Genomic DNA, 16,793 nt, shown 5'->3' with positions numbered 1-16,793 from the left:
TACCCCGTGAAGCCCCAGGAGCAACAGCCCCAGTGGCGGGGCCAGCTCTGGAGCCCTGGATTCAGCCCCCGCAGTAACCCCGGAGCTCTCCGTCTGCAGGGCCTGGAGGCTCCGGGGCGGGGCCGCTGATCTGCTCAGCTCGGGGCAGGAGCGTCCTTGCGGTCCTGGGACCTCCCGGCCTCTGCCTGTCCCGGGGGGAGCCCAGATCCTGGGCTGTGTCCCGGCGCCCTTGCTCCGGGGCCTGCGCTGTTGGATTCGGGCTCCCGCCCCGCAGCCCCCTCCGCGGAGCCGCCCCCGAGCCCCCCGAGCTGCTCCCGCCCCACAGCCCCCTCCGCGGAGCCGCCCCCGAGCCCCTCCGAGCTGCTCCCGCCCCACAGCCCCCTCCGCGGAGCCGCCCCCGAGCACCCCCGAGCTGCTCCCGCCCCGCAGCCCCCTCCGCGGAGCCGCCCCCGAACCCCCCGAGCTGCTCCGGGACCCGCCGTGCGCGCTGCAGCCCTTAGGGAGCTCGGCGCACTCTCCCGGGGCGCAGGTGTCTGTTAGTGTCCCCGGGAACCCGAGGGCATCCTTGCCCTCCTGGGTCCTCCTCCAACTCCCTGGGAGCCCTTTCCGCCCCGGAAGGTTGGTGCAGCTCCTGTTTGCTCTCCTGTCGTGGGAACACTCGCCCTGGCCTCAGCCCGGCTCCTCGCGGGGCCCCTCCTCCTTGGAGGCCTTTTGTTTCTTTATTTCTTTTTCCCGTCTTCCTACCTTGATAGAAGCGTGAACTCTTCTCACTGTAGCATTCCAGGTGTTCTCTCTTTAATTCTCAGGCCGAATTCATAGATTTTCAGGATAATTTGAAGGTTTTCTAGGTAATTTGGAGGAGACAGGTGATTTGGAGACCCTACTCTTCCGCCATCTTAGACTTGTTTTCTTCTCTCTTGATCCCAAGTATGAGCGTTCCAGAAGGCTCTTTGACACAAGTGGTCCATGGACCACATTTTGAGAAACATTTCTCAAGTGGTTAAATACCCTACAAGTGGCACTTTACATATAATGAGTTTGGTACATGACAATAAGCATATTATGGTGCCTATTAGAGAAAACGCTTAGATTTAGTAAAGTTAACAAAAATGAGTTTTGAGGGGTACATGAATGGCTCAGTCAGTTAAGCAGCTGACTCCAGATTTTAACTCAGGTCATGATCCCATGGTCCTTAATTGAAGCCCCATCAGCAGAGTCTGCTTGAGATTTCCTCTCCCTCTGTCTTCCCTCATCACCCCTATTCACACATTTGCTCTCCCTCTAAAAAAGAAAAAATAAGGTTGCCTGGATGCACAATCAGTTGAGGAGCTGACTCTTGGTTTTCTCTTGAGTCCTGATCTCACAGCTGTGAAATAAAGCCTGCCTTGGGCTCCATGCTCAGCGTGAAATATGGTCAAGATTCTCTCTCCCTCTCTCTCTGCCCCTCGTGCCCATGCTCTCTCTCTCTCAAATAAAATAAATAAATCTTTTTTAAAAGAAAGAGGCTGTGAAAATAAAGCACACATGATGGCAATGCTCAACATATAAAAACAACAATGTTCTGTGTATCCTTTTAAAACTACTTAGCTAAGTCCTCTGCCTATCCCAATTCAATTTTTTAATCTAGATTTTTTAACAGAAATTTGTCATTGTTCCATCCTAGGTGCACTTCAATATAAACCAACATCAATTTCTTGATAAAAGGCAACTTTCCAATAATAATTATCCCGATTGTATTTGGCTTATGTTTCATTAATGAAAAATTATTTTTCTAGAGTTGGCCCATTATGACATCAGTCTCCTATTTTAAAGGATATGATGCAAAGCAGTGGATAGTGAAAACTAGCCAACCTAGATATAGATATTGATTTTTTTACCAAGGAAACACTGACCCTCAAAGATTACCAATTATCTCTTAATGAAGCAAACCATAAATTGTTCTTAAACCTATAATAAATCATATGCTAATGATAATAGATCTCTTTCCAACATCAGTATCTTTAACTAGTCTTTCCTTTGTGAACTTTACTATTCTCGGAATTTTCATGAAACCTCACTGTCCATCTATTCTCTAAACTTCTTTGGTAGCACTCTTTCTTAGGCTTCCTTAGCTCTTATAAATTTAAACTAGTTAATGTATGTAGTGGCTTAATAAATGCTGGCATATTCACCTTTAGTCCTTAAATGAGAAGAGTTTCCAGTATTCAGAGCTTTAACTCTTCAAACTGATTTCCTCAAAAATTCCATTTAGTCTTGTTGCTTCGAAGATTATGTGAATTACTCCTAAATTTATATCTCTACTTTAAATATTTCTCTAAACTCAATTTACATATTTTCAACTGCCTGATGGGCATGTGCATTCTGATATCTTGCCATCTCTTTAAACTCAATATTTCTAAATTATAGTTCTCTACTTTTCACTAAAATCAACTCTCACTCTTACCTACTTATTTCAAAAAATTGTTACACCAATCTCAAGTAACCTTGATCAAAATTCTCTATTATTTATTTTCTATATTTTAACTTGTTCCAGTACCTCTATGTATAATCATCAGCAAATCCTTTTATTTTTTCTTAAAGATTTTATTTATTTACTCATGAGAGACACAGAGAGACAGAGAGAGAGGCAGAGACATAGGCAGAGAGAGAAGCAGGCTCCATGCAGGGAGCCTGATAGGGACTTGATCCAGGGATTCTAGGATCATGCCTTGAGCCAAAGACAGATGCTTAACCACTGAGCCACCAAGGTATCCCATCAGCAAATCATTTTAGTTCCCTGTTACTTTTATTATTGCCAAAATCCTATCCTATATTATCTATTAATTCACTTGTGGATTATTTTGATTGATTGTTATATTCCTATCCTTGTTTTCTACTTCTTTTAATCCATTTTGCACAAAACATCCTAAAATTCCATTTTTAACATATCAATAAAATAAATTTCCATTTTTAACATATCAACAAATATGCTAATAGAACCTTTGTAAAACTCAAACTCTTTAGCCTAATATTTAAGATACTACACAGTTTAGCCATACCTACCTTGATATCCACCACACACACACAAAACTTATATTATGTTCGAAATGGTTCATTCATTTTTTTACCAAACACACTGTAGTCCTTCTAGCAACCTATATCATACTTCTACTTACCTTCTGTTTACTTTCTATATCCATTTCAACTTCCAGGCTCAGCTCAAACCTCTCATCCTTTCTGAATGATGCCTTATCTCAGTTCTTGAAACTTATCTTTTTGGTTCATCTTGTAGCTTCAATTTGAAAATATACTGATTGTAAAAATTGTCAGAAATATATTTTGTATACTCTTCAGTGCCTAGCATAATACTATGTCCTTAATACATGTTTGTTAAATAAGTGAATATTCATTGAAGTGTACATCACTGAGAAAAATAGCCACAATGCAGGGCAGTTTAATTTTAGCTATATTTATAAATGAATAGCTTTTCTCTGTGAATTCCGCTGCCTATAATACTTGATACTAATCTGAGAATGATAAATATTTGACCTTCACATCAGTCTTACTTGAAAATAGAGTGATTTCCTGCTGAGGATTATTTCTCTAAATATTCAACAACTCTGGATACTAACCATATCTCTAGCTGACATAGCCATCAATGTACAGGTCACCACATGATGCAGATTTTATCTAATCACTCTCCTTTACTGACGAGCTTGTATCCTAGTTGCTATTCTTTATCCAAATCTTCCTCAATTTGACATTCTAACTCAATCAAACAAACAAAAAAGCAAGCAAACAAACAAACAAAACATAAGCTAGCATCCTGACATTGGTTCTCTTAATTTGATTTCTTCATGGCTTTTCTGAAATCAACTTGGGAGTCACATTAGCATCATAGTTGCAAAAGACATACCTTACCAACAACAAAAAATTTGGCATCCATTCACAGACAAAAGTATGCTTGTGGGAGCATATACCAAGGGATCCAGGAGGACTCTCCCTTACCTATGTTCCAGATAATAGACATACAGACCTCAGTCCCAGCTGAGGACCCTGAAGTGGCTCATGAATTGGTTCCAGTTCCTCTTAGGCATGGTTAGAGAGTTCCTGGAAAGCATTGTCTTTAATAGTCATCCACAGATGAAAGAGCCTTTGTGGAAGTCCAGGTTTGCAGACAAGTTTCATCACACTATTGTAGAAAAAACCACGAGTCTGAACACTTTAAAGTGGGTGGTTAGTAAAGACTGGAGGAGCTGATAGCTACTTCAAATTTGAAGACAGCAATGCAAAACTTCAAGGAACATGAAAAATCAAGGTAACATGATACCACCAAAGGATCACAATCATCTTCCACTAACCAAACTCAAAGACCTGATATATGTGATTTGCATAATACAAAGAATTCAAATAGCTTTACAAGGAAACTCAGTAAATTACAGAAAGCACAAAATGACAATTCAACAAAATCAGGCAAATAATGAAAAAAATGAGTTTATCACAGAGAAAATTTTTAAAAAGAAGCAAACAAATTTGGAACTAATGAATATTATAGATGAAAGGTGAAAAAAAATGCAGCAGAGAGCATCACCAGTAGAATGGATCGAGCAGAAGAAGAATCTGTGAGATAGAGGATGGGAACTTTGAAATTACCCATTAAGTGGAGAACAAAAAAAAAAAAAGAAAAAAGAAATGAAAAAGATTGAAGATATCCTATGCAATCCTAGGATACCATAACAAGAACTTTGAATTATTGGAGTTCCAGAAGACTAAAGGGAGAAGTGACAGAAAGCACATTAAAGACATAATGATCTAGTATTTTCCAAATCTGAAGAGAGATTTGGATATCTAAGCTCAGGAAGCTCATAGTTTCCCAAACTCTACTTCAAGAGGTCCTCTTCACAATACACTATAATGAAACTGTCAAAAATCAAAGACAAAGAGAGAATCTTCAAAGCAGTCAGAGGGAAAAAAATCTTGTAACTTACAATTTGCCCTTCCTAAGGTTATCAGCATATTTCTCAGCAAAAACCTTACCAGCCAGGAGGGAATGGAATGATATATTCAAAGAACTGAACTAAAATAAATACCAACCAAGAATACTTTACCTGACAAAGCTGTCCTTCAGAAATGAAGGAAAGATAAAGACTTTTCTTTTTTTTCTTTTTTTTTTAAAGACTTTTCTAGACAAATAAAGCTGAAGGAGCTCATCACCACTAAGCTTGCCTTATAAGAAATGCTGAAAGAAACTTTTCAAGTTGAAATGAAAGGATACTAATAGCATAAATACATATGAAAATATGCAACCCATGGCAAAAATAAGTATACAAAGTCAGAGACTCAAATAGTGTAATGCAATGGAGTACTAACCACTTAGCTCTAGTATAAAGGTTAAAGGACAAGAGTATTATAATTAACTATAGCTACAATAATTTGTTAATGAACAAACAGTATCAAAAGGGGTGAATTGTGACTTCAATAACATAAAAGATGAGGAAATAAAGGGTAGAGTTTTCACATGTGATTGAAATAAATTTATCAGCATAAACAGACTATTATACCTAAATTTTTTTAAGATTATTTATTTGAGGGGGCAGGAGGGGCAAAGGGAGAGGGAAAGAAAATCTTAAGCAGAATCCTCTCTGAGCCTGATACGGGGCTCAATTCCACCACCCTGAGATCATGACCTGAGCTGAAACCAAGAGTCAGATGCCCAAAGAACTGCACCACCCATGTGCCCCTATACTTAAGATATTTTATGTAAGCCCCATGGTAACCACAAAGCAAAAACCTGTGTAGTAAAATCACAAAGGATAAAGGGAAGGGAAATTAAAGCATAGCACTACAAAAAATCATCAGTTCACAAAAGAAGACAGCAAAAGAGGAATAAAATGGCCAGGGAACTAAAAAATAGCCAGAAAACAATAAGATGACATTAGTAAAGTCCTTAGCTATCAATAATTACATGTAAGTGGATTGAATAGATTATTGACAGCTGTACATCATATATCTGTATCTTTATTTAAATCATGATAAACTGTTTAGTAGGACAGAATCCAAGCAAATATTTGAGGTGTATAGGTAGAAAACTCTGAATACTTTACCTCTGAATTACTAGTTTCTGGGTTTTTTGCAAAAAGTTTCCTATACTATGAAGTATAACAATATCATAAATCTAATCTTCCCGTATTTCATCTGTTTTTCACAATTCCTCAATAATCATTAGCAAAATGTAGTCTATTTTTTATTTGTACAACTTTCTTAGCATTGGCAGATAGAAGCTGAGGGTTAGAGGATTTAAAATCATTTAGAATGGTTCGGTGCAATTATAAAAAAAAAAAAGTTTAATTACCACTTAACTCATAAACAATTCTTCAGCATTTTCTATGGAGCAGATTGTAAAAAATAAATGAGGTTTAAAGCCTTATTTCTTACATTTTATTAAGATTGAGAAATGGAAAAACTTGCCAAACTTCACAAGACACTTTAGTAGCAAAGTCTGGAGCTCTAATTAAAACTCTGGATTTTTAGAAGCAATTCAATTCCTATGCATTGAGTCAGAAAATATAGGAATTCTATCTACTGGACTGGCTTCTGACTAATTGTTAACTGCATCAAGTTGAGGATTAAAATTTTTTTAATATGTATATAATAAGATGATCATGGCCATGAGTTTTTTATTTCTGAAAGTAGAAATGGTTTAGCAACTTTTCTGCGACCTCTCATAGTGTTAGACACATGGTGGTTTGATTTTGGAGTTGATTGTTTAAAAAAATTACTGAAAATCACCTATTAGTGACAATAATTCTTTTAAAGCCTTTATTGGTGTGAAATGAAGCAGAAGACCACCCTAATTTAATTCAGGAGGATCTGAAATCCATCCCATTCTATATTAACAAACACACACAGAAAGTTTGGAAAGATTATCCCATTTCTTTAACTGAAGGACTAAGCAAACTACATACCACAAGCACTTTTATTGCACATTGTCATTTTATAAAAAGACCCTCTTTGTGTTAGCTAGCCTGAATTTCAGACCTGCAATTTGGCAGGCACATAGATGAGGAAAATGCTTTTTATTGTTATTTTGTTTCTGGCATAGACCTCAGGTTTTGATAGCACTATCATATTTTAATCATCAGTTGATTTCTACCAAAGCCTATCTTATCATATGATTGGAAACATTTAAGTTAAAAAAAAAAAAGAACTAGATGGGAAATTCTCATAAATTATTCATCAAAAAGATAAGAGCCTATTAAATACAATTAAGCTTTGAATTAATCTACAGAAGTTATTTTTAAAGCATCTATCCTCATCACATTTCTGATAAAACTTGATCTAGAAGTGCTTTTACTTTGAATCTGGTGGTTTCCTTTGCATTCTTTGTAGAGGCCCAATATAGGGGTAGTGGTTAAGAGCACAAGTCATAATAAAACCTTTTCAATAAAATAAAGACCATAATACTGGCCCAAAGTTTACTTTATGAGAGTGTTTTAAATAAATACTCATTATGTGATAGTTATTATTATTATTGTATATGAAAAGTGAGTATCATCTTCATAAACTCATGAAAATATTAAAGGGTTGCTAGCATACCCTACAATGTGAAATAGTTTTATTTACTTTATACACAGTTTATATCGTGCTTTGTTTTTATAGCAATATGCTACTGTTTGATAAATTAACCTCTTTTTCAATATAGTTTTATGGTTAATGAATAGTTTTATTCATGAATTCATGAATAAAACTTCATTAACCATAAAAACAACAGCAGTAGCATTGAAAACCATTTAAAATGCTGTGTGCAAAGTAGTGCAAGAAAGGGAGGCAGAAATTAGCATATTTAATTATTTATACACCTAAGACAATACCATTAAGAAGTCAACATTGTGAGTAATGATTTACTAATATATATATGCACCTTAATTTTTATAACCTAAAAACAATAACCAAGCTAAGAATCTCCTATACTTCATTCTTAATTGAAAAAGAAGTGTCTGCATCAGTGATGCTAAGAATATGCTGAGGCCTTCATTTCCAATCTTTTCAACTAGAAAAATTTACAATTTTTTTTCCTAAAAAATCTGATAAATTTAAGAAATGTAAAACAAAATTTAAACTACTATAAATTCAGTAGTGCTTTTAAAATATTAAAATTGTGTTAACAAAAGACCTACATATATTTGAAAAAATAGTAGCACATATATAAGAGACATATATCTTTCCTCTGTAGGGAATACTTGGTGCAAATGTGGATCTAGCACCTAGCCTCCACCCAAAGGTCTCCAGTAGGCAGGTCTCTAATTAAATTGAATGTGCCTATTTTTGTTTCTTTCATGTACTCCACAAATGGGGTATACAGAGGGGAAAACTGCACAAGGTTGAGTAAGGGCATGAGAACAAAATTATTTTAGTTCACACTCTACCATCTAGTTGGCCTCCAAGAAATTGTCAGGTCATTGTTAGCTCTTAGAAGGAGATTTAAATAGCCTGTTGTACTTATTGTTAAAGAGATTCTTTTTAAGGAGTGAAGTGGAAAAAGTCCAGAGAGATAGAGAAGACTGTCATAGAAGACTGGACAAGGTGTCAGGAAAGGAAGACAGCAATCAGAGACCAAGTCTTCAGGGGAATGTGAGGATGGCGACTAAGGATTGGTTTTGTGATAAGTAATTATGTTACAAATCCAGTCTAGCTCCAGTTGCAGACAAAAAGGGGTAAAGAAAGGTAGTAAGAATCTAATTGTTTAATATGATCTGAGTGATGAGATAAAATCAAAGTTTTAGAAGTGAACTATTGAGATATCAGACATAAAAAGCAGATCTTAACACGAATACCCCATCAGCCATGAAATCCAACAAAGCACATATGAAGATCTGCTCCATCTGCAGAGGGATGCCATCAAACAGCTAAGCATTCAGAGTAAACCTTGGGAACAGATCTAAGACACATCCACTTTAGCCTTAGGAAGTTAAGAAGACTGCTAGATTTTATATTGCATTATAAATAATGATTCAATAAATAGCTATGGAGTACTTTCAAAGAGCTATATGCTATAAATATATAGCTCATCCATTCAGTCATTACATAACTATTTATTTAGTATTCACCACGTGCCACACACTGTTAGGAACAGGATTTCTAGGAAAGAAAGGCATGCTGTGAAAGAAAGGCAGAACTATGAAAGGAAAGGAAAGAATATGATAAAGGTAAGCCCAATATCAAAGGAAGATTTTAAATTTTTCATTGGAGATTCGAGACCCTTTGAAAGATAGGACAAAGGAACTGAAGGTGGGGTTAGGGTAGTAGAATAGTGAGTAACCAATGGAGCAAAGCCCAAAGGAATTGTTAAGGGAGGAAAGTGTAAAACATTAAGACGGATTTGTCTTTTAAAGAATTTCTAAGCTCATAAAGGAAATAACATATATAAAACTTTTAGAAACATAAAAAAATGAGAAACATTTTAACACAATAACTAGAATATATAGAACTCAAAGTTAGGATGAGTAACAAAAATGAGGTTTAGAAGACTTCACTTCATCTTCTGAGTACAGTAAAAATATTAGCCAGAATTCTAGAAGAAAGTGTAGCGCTGTTTGACTTCAATCTACTGTGAATAAGAAAACCCTCTGGATGATACAAGGAAACTTTCCATTGTTTGGACTGAGCATCAGACTAAGAGCTCTGCATCTCCAAGCCTTATAACTCCTCAGGTCAAAGTGTTAAATCTTTGTCAAGGTCTAAAATGCAACCAGAGTAAAAATCCTAGGTTAAAACATTTAGACAAGCATGGGTTATTAAACATTTTGAATTTGAATTTAATTCAAAGGATGAAATGAGAAGTATTGATAAGAGAGCTAGAGTTGTTTTGTTTTGTTTTGTTTTTTTTTAATAAATTAGCTGTGATCTTTAAGTAACAGGATATGGTGAGAGTAAGAAAGAAAGAAAATAACATCCATAAGTCAGCTGCTTTGGGGGAAAAAAACAAAAACAAAAAACAAAGAAGGACTCTCTGAAAGACCCAAGAAGTCAATGTCTGCATTGAAATCTGTTAAGGACAGAATAAGCCCAGTGCTGCTCAGATATAATGTACCCCTGATTTTAAATTGAAACCCGTGCTGTTCTATTATTCTAAAACCTTCAGGATATTCAAGGACCTTGTCAAGGACATTAACTTGGAAACAGAAACCCAGACCTTTCATTGCTAAATGCTTGGTGAAGGCTGGTATGCAAAATATCTTTCTCTGTGTTTGGGTTTTATTCTTCAGGCAGTGGGTGTGACATGATCAAAACAGCTTAATAGAAAAGTTAAGTACAACAGTGATCTATGGAATGAATGAAGGAAAGAGATGGGAAAACTAGGGCATATAAAGTCATTAAAATCCAGTTACAGTAAGTTAGGAAATAAAGATCTGTGGTGGAAGATGAACTGGGGCAAACAGGGAGGATGTTGATCTCAGTACACACTTGGATTTGAAAATCAGTGACAAAGGAGACACTAGAGAAGACAAACAGTATAACTTAATATAGGTTGAACAACTTAGAAAATTTTGTTTTGGAAAGGTTAAAGAAGGATAGAAGATAGATGTTGGTTAGATTTGATATTAGGGCACCAAGAAGATATTCAGGTAGAAATACAGATCACTAGGCTGGGATTCAAAGGATGAATGAACCATCTAAATGGTTCTCAATTAGGGTTAATTTTGCCCCCCCAAATGACATTTAGCAATGTCTGGAGACATTTTTGATTGTCACAACTAGGAAGATGTTGCTATTGGAATCTATAGATCGGTGATGCTGTTAAAATATTCACAATGTGTAGAACAGCCCCCTACAACAAAGATTATGTGGCACCAAATGTTGATGGTGTCAATATTAGGAAACTCTGTTCATAAATGCCATAGTATATTAGGGGTATCTTGTCCAATCAGTGTATATAGTATATTTATGTTTAATGTAAATTTAATTCATAGAAAATAAAAATAGTATCAAACATCTATTAAGTCTTACTCTATTTCACCCCTTGTCCTCACATTACATGGTGTATTTTATCTTTTGAATGCTGTAAGGCATATATCACCTTTATCCTCATTTACAGCTTAAGAAACAATGCACTGAAAAGTTAAGATACCTGCCAAAAGCCACATAGCTAGCAAGTTTGCGGGCCCAGATTGCAATCAAAAAGTCCATTTTCAGTACCATGATTCTAACCACTAAGTTGCAACATATAGTGATTATAGGTATAGTATCCTCATGGTGGACAAGAGAGAATTATATAGAGCAAAACATTATACTCCCTTCATCTTTCTCCCCAAGCCAAACCAAACCAAACCAAATCAGACAAAACAAAAGCAAATATTAATAGCAATGTCTTTTTGAGTCACTGAGTATTCCATTATGCCATTGATATATTTGATATACTGAGCATTTTGTCCTGGAAGAGGGCCTCAGAAGGGGAGGAAACCTTGAGCTCTTATCCAAAGCAGTAGTTTTGACAATCTTAGCATTTTGACATATGATATATCCAGATGTATTGTATCTAATTTGTGAGTACTAAAAAAAAGCCAAACTTTCCTAATGTAATTTTTACTATGTAAATTAGAACTGAGTAAAAATTAGTACTGTAATAATATCATACTTTCTTACTTTCCACTATGCTTTCTTGAGTGCTAAAAGAAAGATACAAAATTAAAGCTAATGACATTGAAGATGGTACTGGATGTTCACATGTAAATGTCACTGTGATTCAGAACACTAAAATGTATTTGTTGAAAATTACCAATTTAATAGTTAGAATGAAGTCAACAAAAAAAGCATTTAATTCCTCAAGTTTGACTTTTAAATCATCCTCTTTAAATATAAATTATATAAACATTTCTCTTTTTATCAAACTAGATATACAGAGTTTTAGTATGACTTACTCTCCACTTGGTCAAGATGACAAAGGTGAAACGTTTCTTTGAAGTGCAGTGGTTTCCAAATTTTTGAAACAGTGGATTTATTCCTCAAATGAATATTAAGACATAAAAATATCCAGCAGCACCTGGGTGGGGCTCAGTTAAGCATCTGCCTTAGGCCCAGGTCATGACCCCAGCATCCTAGGATTGAGCCCCAAGTCCAAGCCAGGCTCCCAGCTCATTGGGAAGCCTGCTTCTCCCTCTCTTTTTGCTGCTCCCCTGCTTGTGGGATCACTCTCTCATGCTCGCTCTGTCAAATAAATAAATAAAATCTTTTTAAAAAAAGAGAAGAAAGAAAGAAAAAGGAAGAATGAAAATCCACAATCCTTATCCACAATAAAGAAAGGTAGAAAAAGAAAGAGAGAAGTTCTGAAGCCAGAATGGGGAAGCTGGGATGAAAGGTATTTGGGGGGCCATTTAAGACAAACTGAGAAGAGGGGATCCAAAGATCTAGCCATCGACAATATTGATCTACCCATCGGGCAGCACTTTAGGCAACTTTGGAGGTTCCATAGTACATAGTTTGAAAAGGATTATCCGATATATTTTAGGGTAATTTAGATAATAAAATTATCATAATTATCTTAAAATCTTGTAAGTATATTAAAGTTGCAAGTCTAACTGATATTCTAATTAAATTCTACCTTAAATGTGATATTATTTAATATGCATATACGCATCATTAAATGCTACATTTTATTTTATGTGTTAAACTTGCCATTTTTTTATTTGCAAGTGGTGGACAATATCCCGAGGCACTTAATTCCTGTCTCTGTTGTGGCTTATATTCATCTCTTGACCATTTCTGTCAAAAATGCAAATGTGTTTTTTACTGTAAAAAACTAAATTATATTTAATAGGCTTTTAAATATAGTTCTCTGACACAACACTTAATTTAAAATGGACAATTTTACTCTTTTACTCTGTGCTTTGGGAATATTTTTGAGCAATGATGTATTTCTTTTGATTGTTCTCTTATTTTCTGATAAACAGTACTGTAATAAATTTTGATCCTGCCTTTGGTCTCGGTTTTTAGTAGCTATGTATTTTTTTCTTTGATAGCAACATGCATTAATATTTATAACCATTTTCCTTTGCAGCATCTCCCAGATGGCTCTGCGCCCAGTGCACATGTTGAATTTTATCTTTTACCATATCCCAGTGAAGTTCGTAGGAGGAAAACAAAATCTGTTCCAAAATGTACCGACCCCACTTATAATGAAATTGTAAGTATGATTCATCTCTTGTCCAGTCGCTTTGTATTTTTCTTACCATTTTTTCAGCTTAACAACCAAATATGGAAAATTTGCAGTAATTGGCAGCATTATTCCATAAAGGGAAGACATTTCACAAAATAGCCACTATGTGCTGATCACTGTTCTAGATTCTATGGGAACTGGAAAATACAGATTCTGCTTTTAAAGCACTTATGAACCAATTTTCAAATTGTGGCTAGCTTCCAAGCAAGAGCCCAGGATGGCTTTTTGTTTTTTTTGGTTTTTTTTTTTTTTTTTTTTTTTTTGGTTTTTGGTTTTTGGTTTTTTTTGCCTAACATCATCCCTGACTTCATCTTATTTTCTCCAACCTTATTTTCCTTTACTTGGTCTTCCTTATCTAATAACTTTATCATAGTGTATCCTGTGTATAACATAAACTTTATAAAATCTCCTTTGAAAACAAAAGAAAATAAGCAAGTACAAAGCACAAATTAAATTAATTTATATTATATGTAGCTCTCTAATTCATTTGTATTCCACGATTTGAATATCCAATTCCCTACTTTTTTCTGAGGCAAACCCTACATTTATTCCCTAGATTCCATCTCCTTTCATCTCCTTTGCACCTTGCTCAGATGATTATTTGTTTGCCTTTCTTAAGGCTGTCTCACCCACTGGATCCTCGGGTCAGAAATCTTAAAAAAAAAATTCCTCAACTCAACCTTTCTAAAGCATCCATATTTTCTTTCCCTGTGACCCCCAGAGTTTTGCAAAAGTGACTCACAGTTCCTGCTCTCACGTCATTGCTTCCTTTTCATCCTTCAGTCCTTTGTGGTGTGGATTCTGAACTTAATTGATGCTGCTGTATTAGAGTGACATCCGTGGACTCCTAATGGCTCTCTTAACTCCCTTCCATCTCCTCTGACCACTCACTCAATTTCCTTCATTGCCATTCTTCCTTTCAAAAATATTGTTGTTTGCTGGAGCTCCATGATCTACCCTCATTTTTCCTCTTGATATATACGCTCTTGAAATTACCTTATATACCTACAGATTTTCCTTTACCATCTCTATGTAGGTTGCATCTGAATTTATTCCTCAAGACCTGGCTTCTATCCTAACCTTTTGACCTGCGCTTCTGCCTCATTACAGGAGAACTCCGTTTGAATGTCTCCTAGGTACTTTTCAACCAGGCTTTCCTCCTTTGCCATCTCAAAAGATACATTCTAATGACACTGCTTTCTCTCTCACTCATTTTTCCAACCAATCCCCAAGTTTTGTCAGTTTAACAGTTTGATACACGTGCAACCATCTGCTTCTTGAATCCATCACCTTCTGTCTGCCCCACCACTGCTTATCTGTTTGAAGTCCCTGTGACTTTGGCCACTATATAATAGCCTCCTCTATGCCTCTTGCATTTTTCAATTAAATCATGCACATTTCTACCTAAGATGTCTTTCAAAAGCCAGTCATATTTATTTCTCTACTATTCAAAATTTTTTTCAAAGACTCCTCACTGTCTACTGGATAATGTACAGAATCCTAAACATGACATTAATATAGCCCTTGAAACATGATGCAGTAACTTTCCTGAGTTGTCTTTCTGAGTAATATCGTCTTCATATACTTAAAAAAATGTTTGAGATAATTGTAGATTCACATGCAGTTGGAAGCAATAATACACAGAGAATTCAAATAACCTTTAGCTACTTTCCCTCAGTGGTAACATCCTGCATGACAACAGTACAATATCACACCAGGAAATTGACACTGGTACAATTCACTGACCTTAATGAGATTTCACTAGTTTTACATGTGTTCATATGTATTCTGTCCTATGCATTTTAATTATAATTCCAGTTCGTTCTATGAATTTTTATCACATGAGTAGGTTTGTATGACCATCACCACAGTCAAGGTATAGAATTCCATCACAAGGACTCCTGGTGCTACCCTATAACCACTGACATTTCCCTCCCTCTAATGCCTACCTTCCCCTTCTCCCCATCACTGGCTACTAATAATCTGTTCTCCATCTTTATAATTTTGTCATTGCAAATGTTATATAAATGGGAATCATACAGTTTGTAACATTTCAAGATTGGCTTTTTTCACTCACCATAATTCCATAGCCATCTATCCAAGTAGCTGCATGCATCAGTAGGTTTGTTTCTTTTCACTTCTGAATAGTCGTAGTGCTATGGAAGTATAATGCTGTTCACCCATTAGAGGACATCTGGGTTATTTCTGGCTTGGGCTATTGCAAACAAAACTGTCGTGAACAGTAATGTATAATTGGTTTTTGTGTAAACATAGTTGTAATTTCTGTAAGATAAATGCTTAAGATGTAATTACTGGAATATATGGTAGTGGCATATTTAGTTTTGAAAAAAAATGCCATACTCCTTTTTATACCATTTTACGCTCCCACCAGCAATGTATCTAGTTTTCTCTGAATCTTTGCCAGCATTTGTTATTATCACTATTTTTAATTTTAGTTCTTTTGATAGGTATAGAATGATACCTCATTGTGGTTTTAATTTGCATTTATTTAATAACTAGTGATGCCGAACTTTTTGTCATGTACTTATATATCATCCTCTTTGGTAAAATGTCTCTTCATGTCTTTGCTCATTTACTAATTGGATAGTTTGCATTTTTGCTGCTGAGTTTTGAAAGTTCTTTGTATGTTATAGATGGTAGCCTTTGTCAGATAATTGGTTTACAAATACTTTCTACCGGCCTATAGCTTGTCTTTTCATTCTCTTCTCAGGGTCTTTCAAATTAAAAGTTTTTAATTTTCATTTTGTACAATTTATCAATTTTTCCTTTTATAGACTACAAGTCTAAGAACTCTTCACCTAGCACTAAGTCCTAAAGATTTTCTCCTGTATTTTTCTAAATGTTTTATAGTCTTGCATTTTATATTTAAGCCCATTATCCATTTTGAGTTAATTTTTGAATAATGTATGAGGTTTAAGTTGGAGTTCATTTTTTCTTACCTGTGAATGCCAATTACTTCAGCACCATTTATTGGAAAAACAATGCAACAAATGTCTTCTGTACCTTCGTCAAAAATAAGTCAGGAATATTTGTGTGCTCACGACCTTTTATTTCCTCATATCTAATCATGTTTTCAAGTCACATAAGACACCTTGTCATTCCCTGAATAGTCCTTCTGACCTCTGTGATGGAGCTCATTCCCTTTGCCCTTTCCACTCTTCTCTGCCAACTTTGAAGCTCACCTCAAATGTGGACTCTGAACCACTCTCTCCTCCTAGACTCTTATACCACATTTAACATCTTTTACTTAGTCTTACAGGCTTTTTCTTCCAGTATATTGTAAATTTCTTGAGGATGAGGAAAATACCTTATCTTCTTAGTATCTTTAATGCTTAGTTGTTTCCAAATAAATTTGTGGAAAAAAATATTTGCTGTAGTTTTGTGACACTTTATATGCATGTAAAAAATGTAAAACTATATATATATTTGTAAGTTAGTAAGGAAAGATCTTTTGATATTTTATTTGTCATGGTGTCAATAGCTAGAGATATATCCTCCCAACAGTATATCATTAGTTTTTATATCTTCTGAGTACAAGATCCCCTACATCAACATCAAGAAATTTTTCCAGACCTAATGC

The 16,793-nt window shown here is 35.7% G+C and overlaps 2 protein-coding genes across 9 annotated transcripts in view; one reads left to right on the top strand and one right to left on the bottom strand.

The window, feature by feature from the left end:
• PLCZ1 (phospholipase C zeta 1) overlaps positions 1-16,793 on the bottom strand; it is a 114,253-nt gene that overhangs the window by 7,422 nt on the left and 90,038 nt on the right. Inside the window, exons 14-16 of one of the 2 annotated variants that reach the window (XR_012017653.1) lie at positions 15,270-15,422; positions 11,898-12,183; positions 3,156-3,271 (exon numbers count right to left, since the gene is read on the bottom strand). The gene's annotated coding sequence lies outside the window, so the exon portion shown is untranslated. The remainder of the gene's footprint in view (positions 1-3,155; positions 3,272-11,897; positions 12,184-15,269; positions 15,423-16,793) is intronic. The other variant, XR_012017654.1, reaches the window with a different exon arrangement.
• The window catches only part of PIK3C2G (phosphatidylinositol-4-phosphate 3-kinase catalytic subunit type 2 gamma), a 368,003-nt gene that overhangs the window by 338,814 nt on the left and 12,396 nt on the right, over positions 1-16,793 (top strand). For all 7 annotated transcript variants that reach the window (XR_012017650.1, XR_012017649.1, XM_072798827.1 and 4 more), the window contains one exon: positions 13,034-13,159. Coding sequence is in view for 5 of the 7 variants with exons in the window: in XM_072798827.1 (XP_072654928.1) it covers positions 13,034-13,159 (126 nt within the window). In the remaining 2 variants the exon portion in view is untranslated. Of the gene's footprint in view, positions 1-13,033; positions 13,160-16,793 lie in introns of those variants that run through there.

The sequence above is a fragment of the Canis lupus genome, chromosome 25, assembly GCF_048164855.1.
Source record: "Canis lupus baileyi chromosome 25, mCanLup2.hap1, whole genome shotgun sequence".
Taxonomy (NCBI): domain Eukaryota; kingdom Metazoa; phylum Chordata; class Mammalia; order Carnivora; family Canidae; genus Canis; species Canis lupus.
Note: the sequence above shows the minus strand (reverse complement) of the source record. Positions and strands in the feature narration are given on the sequence as shown.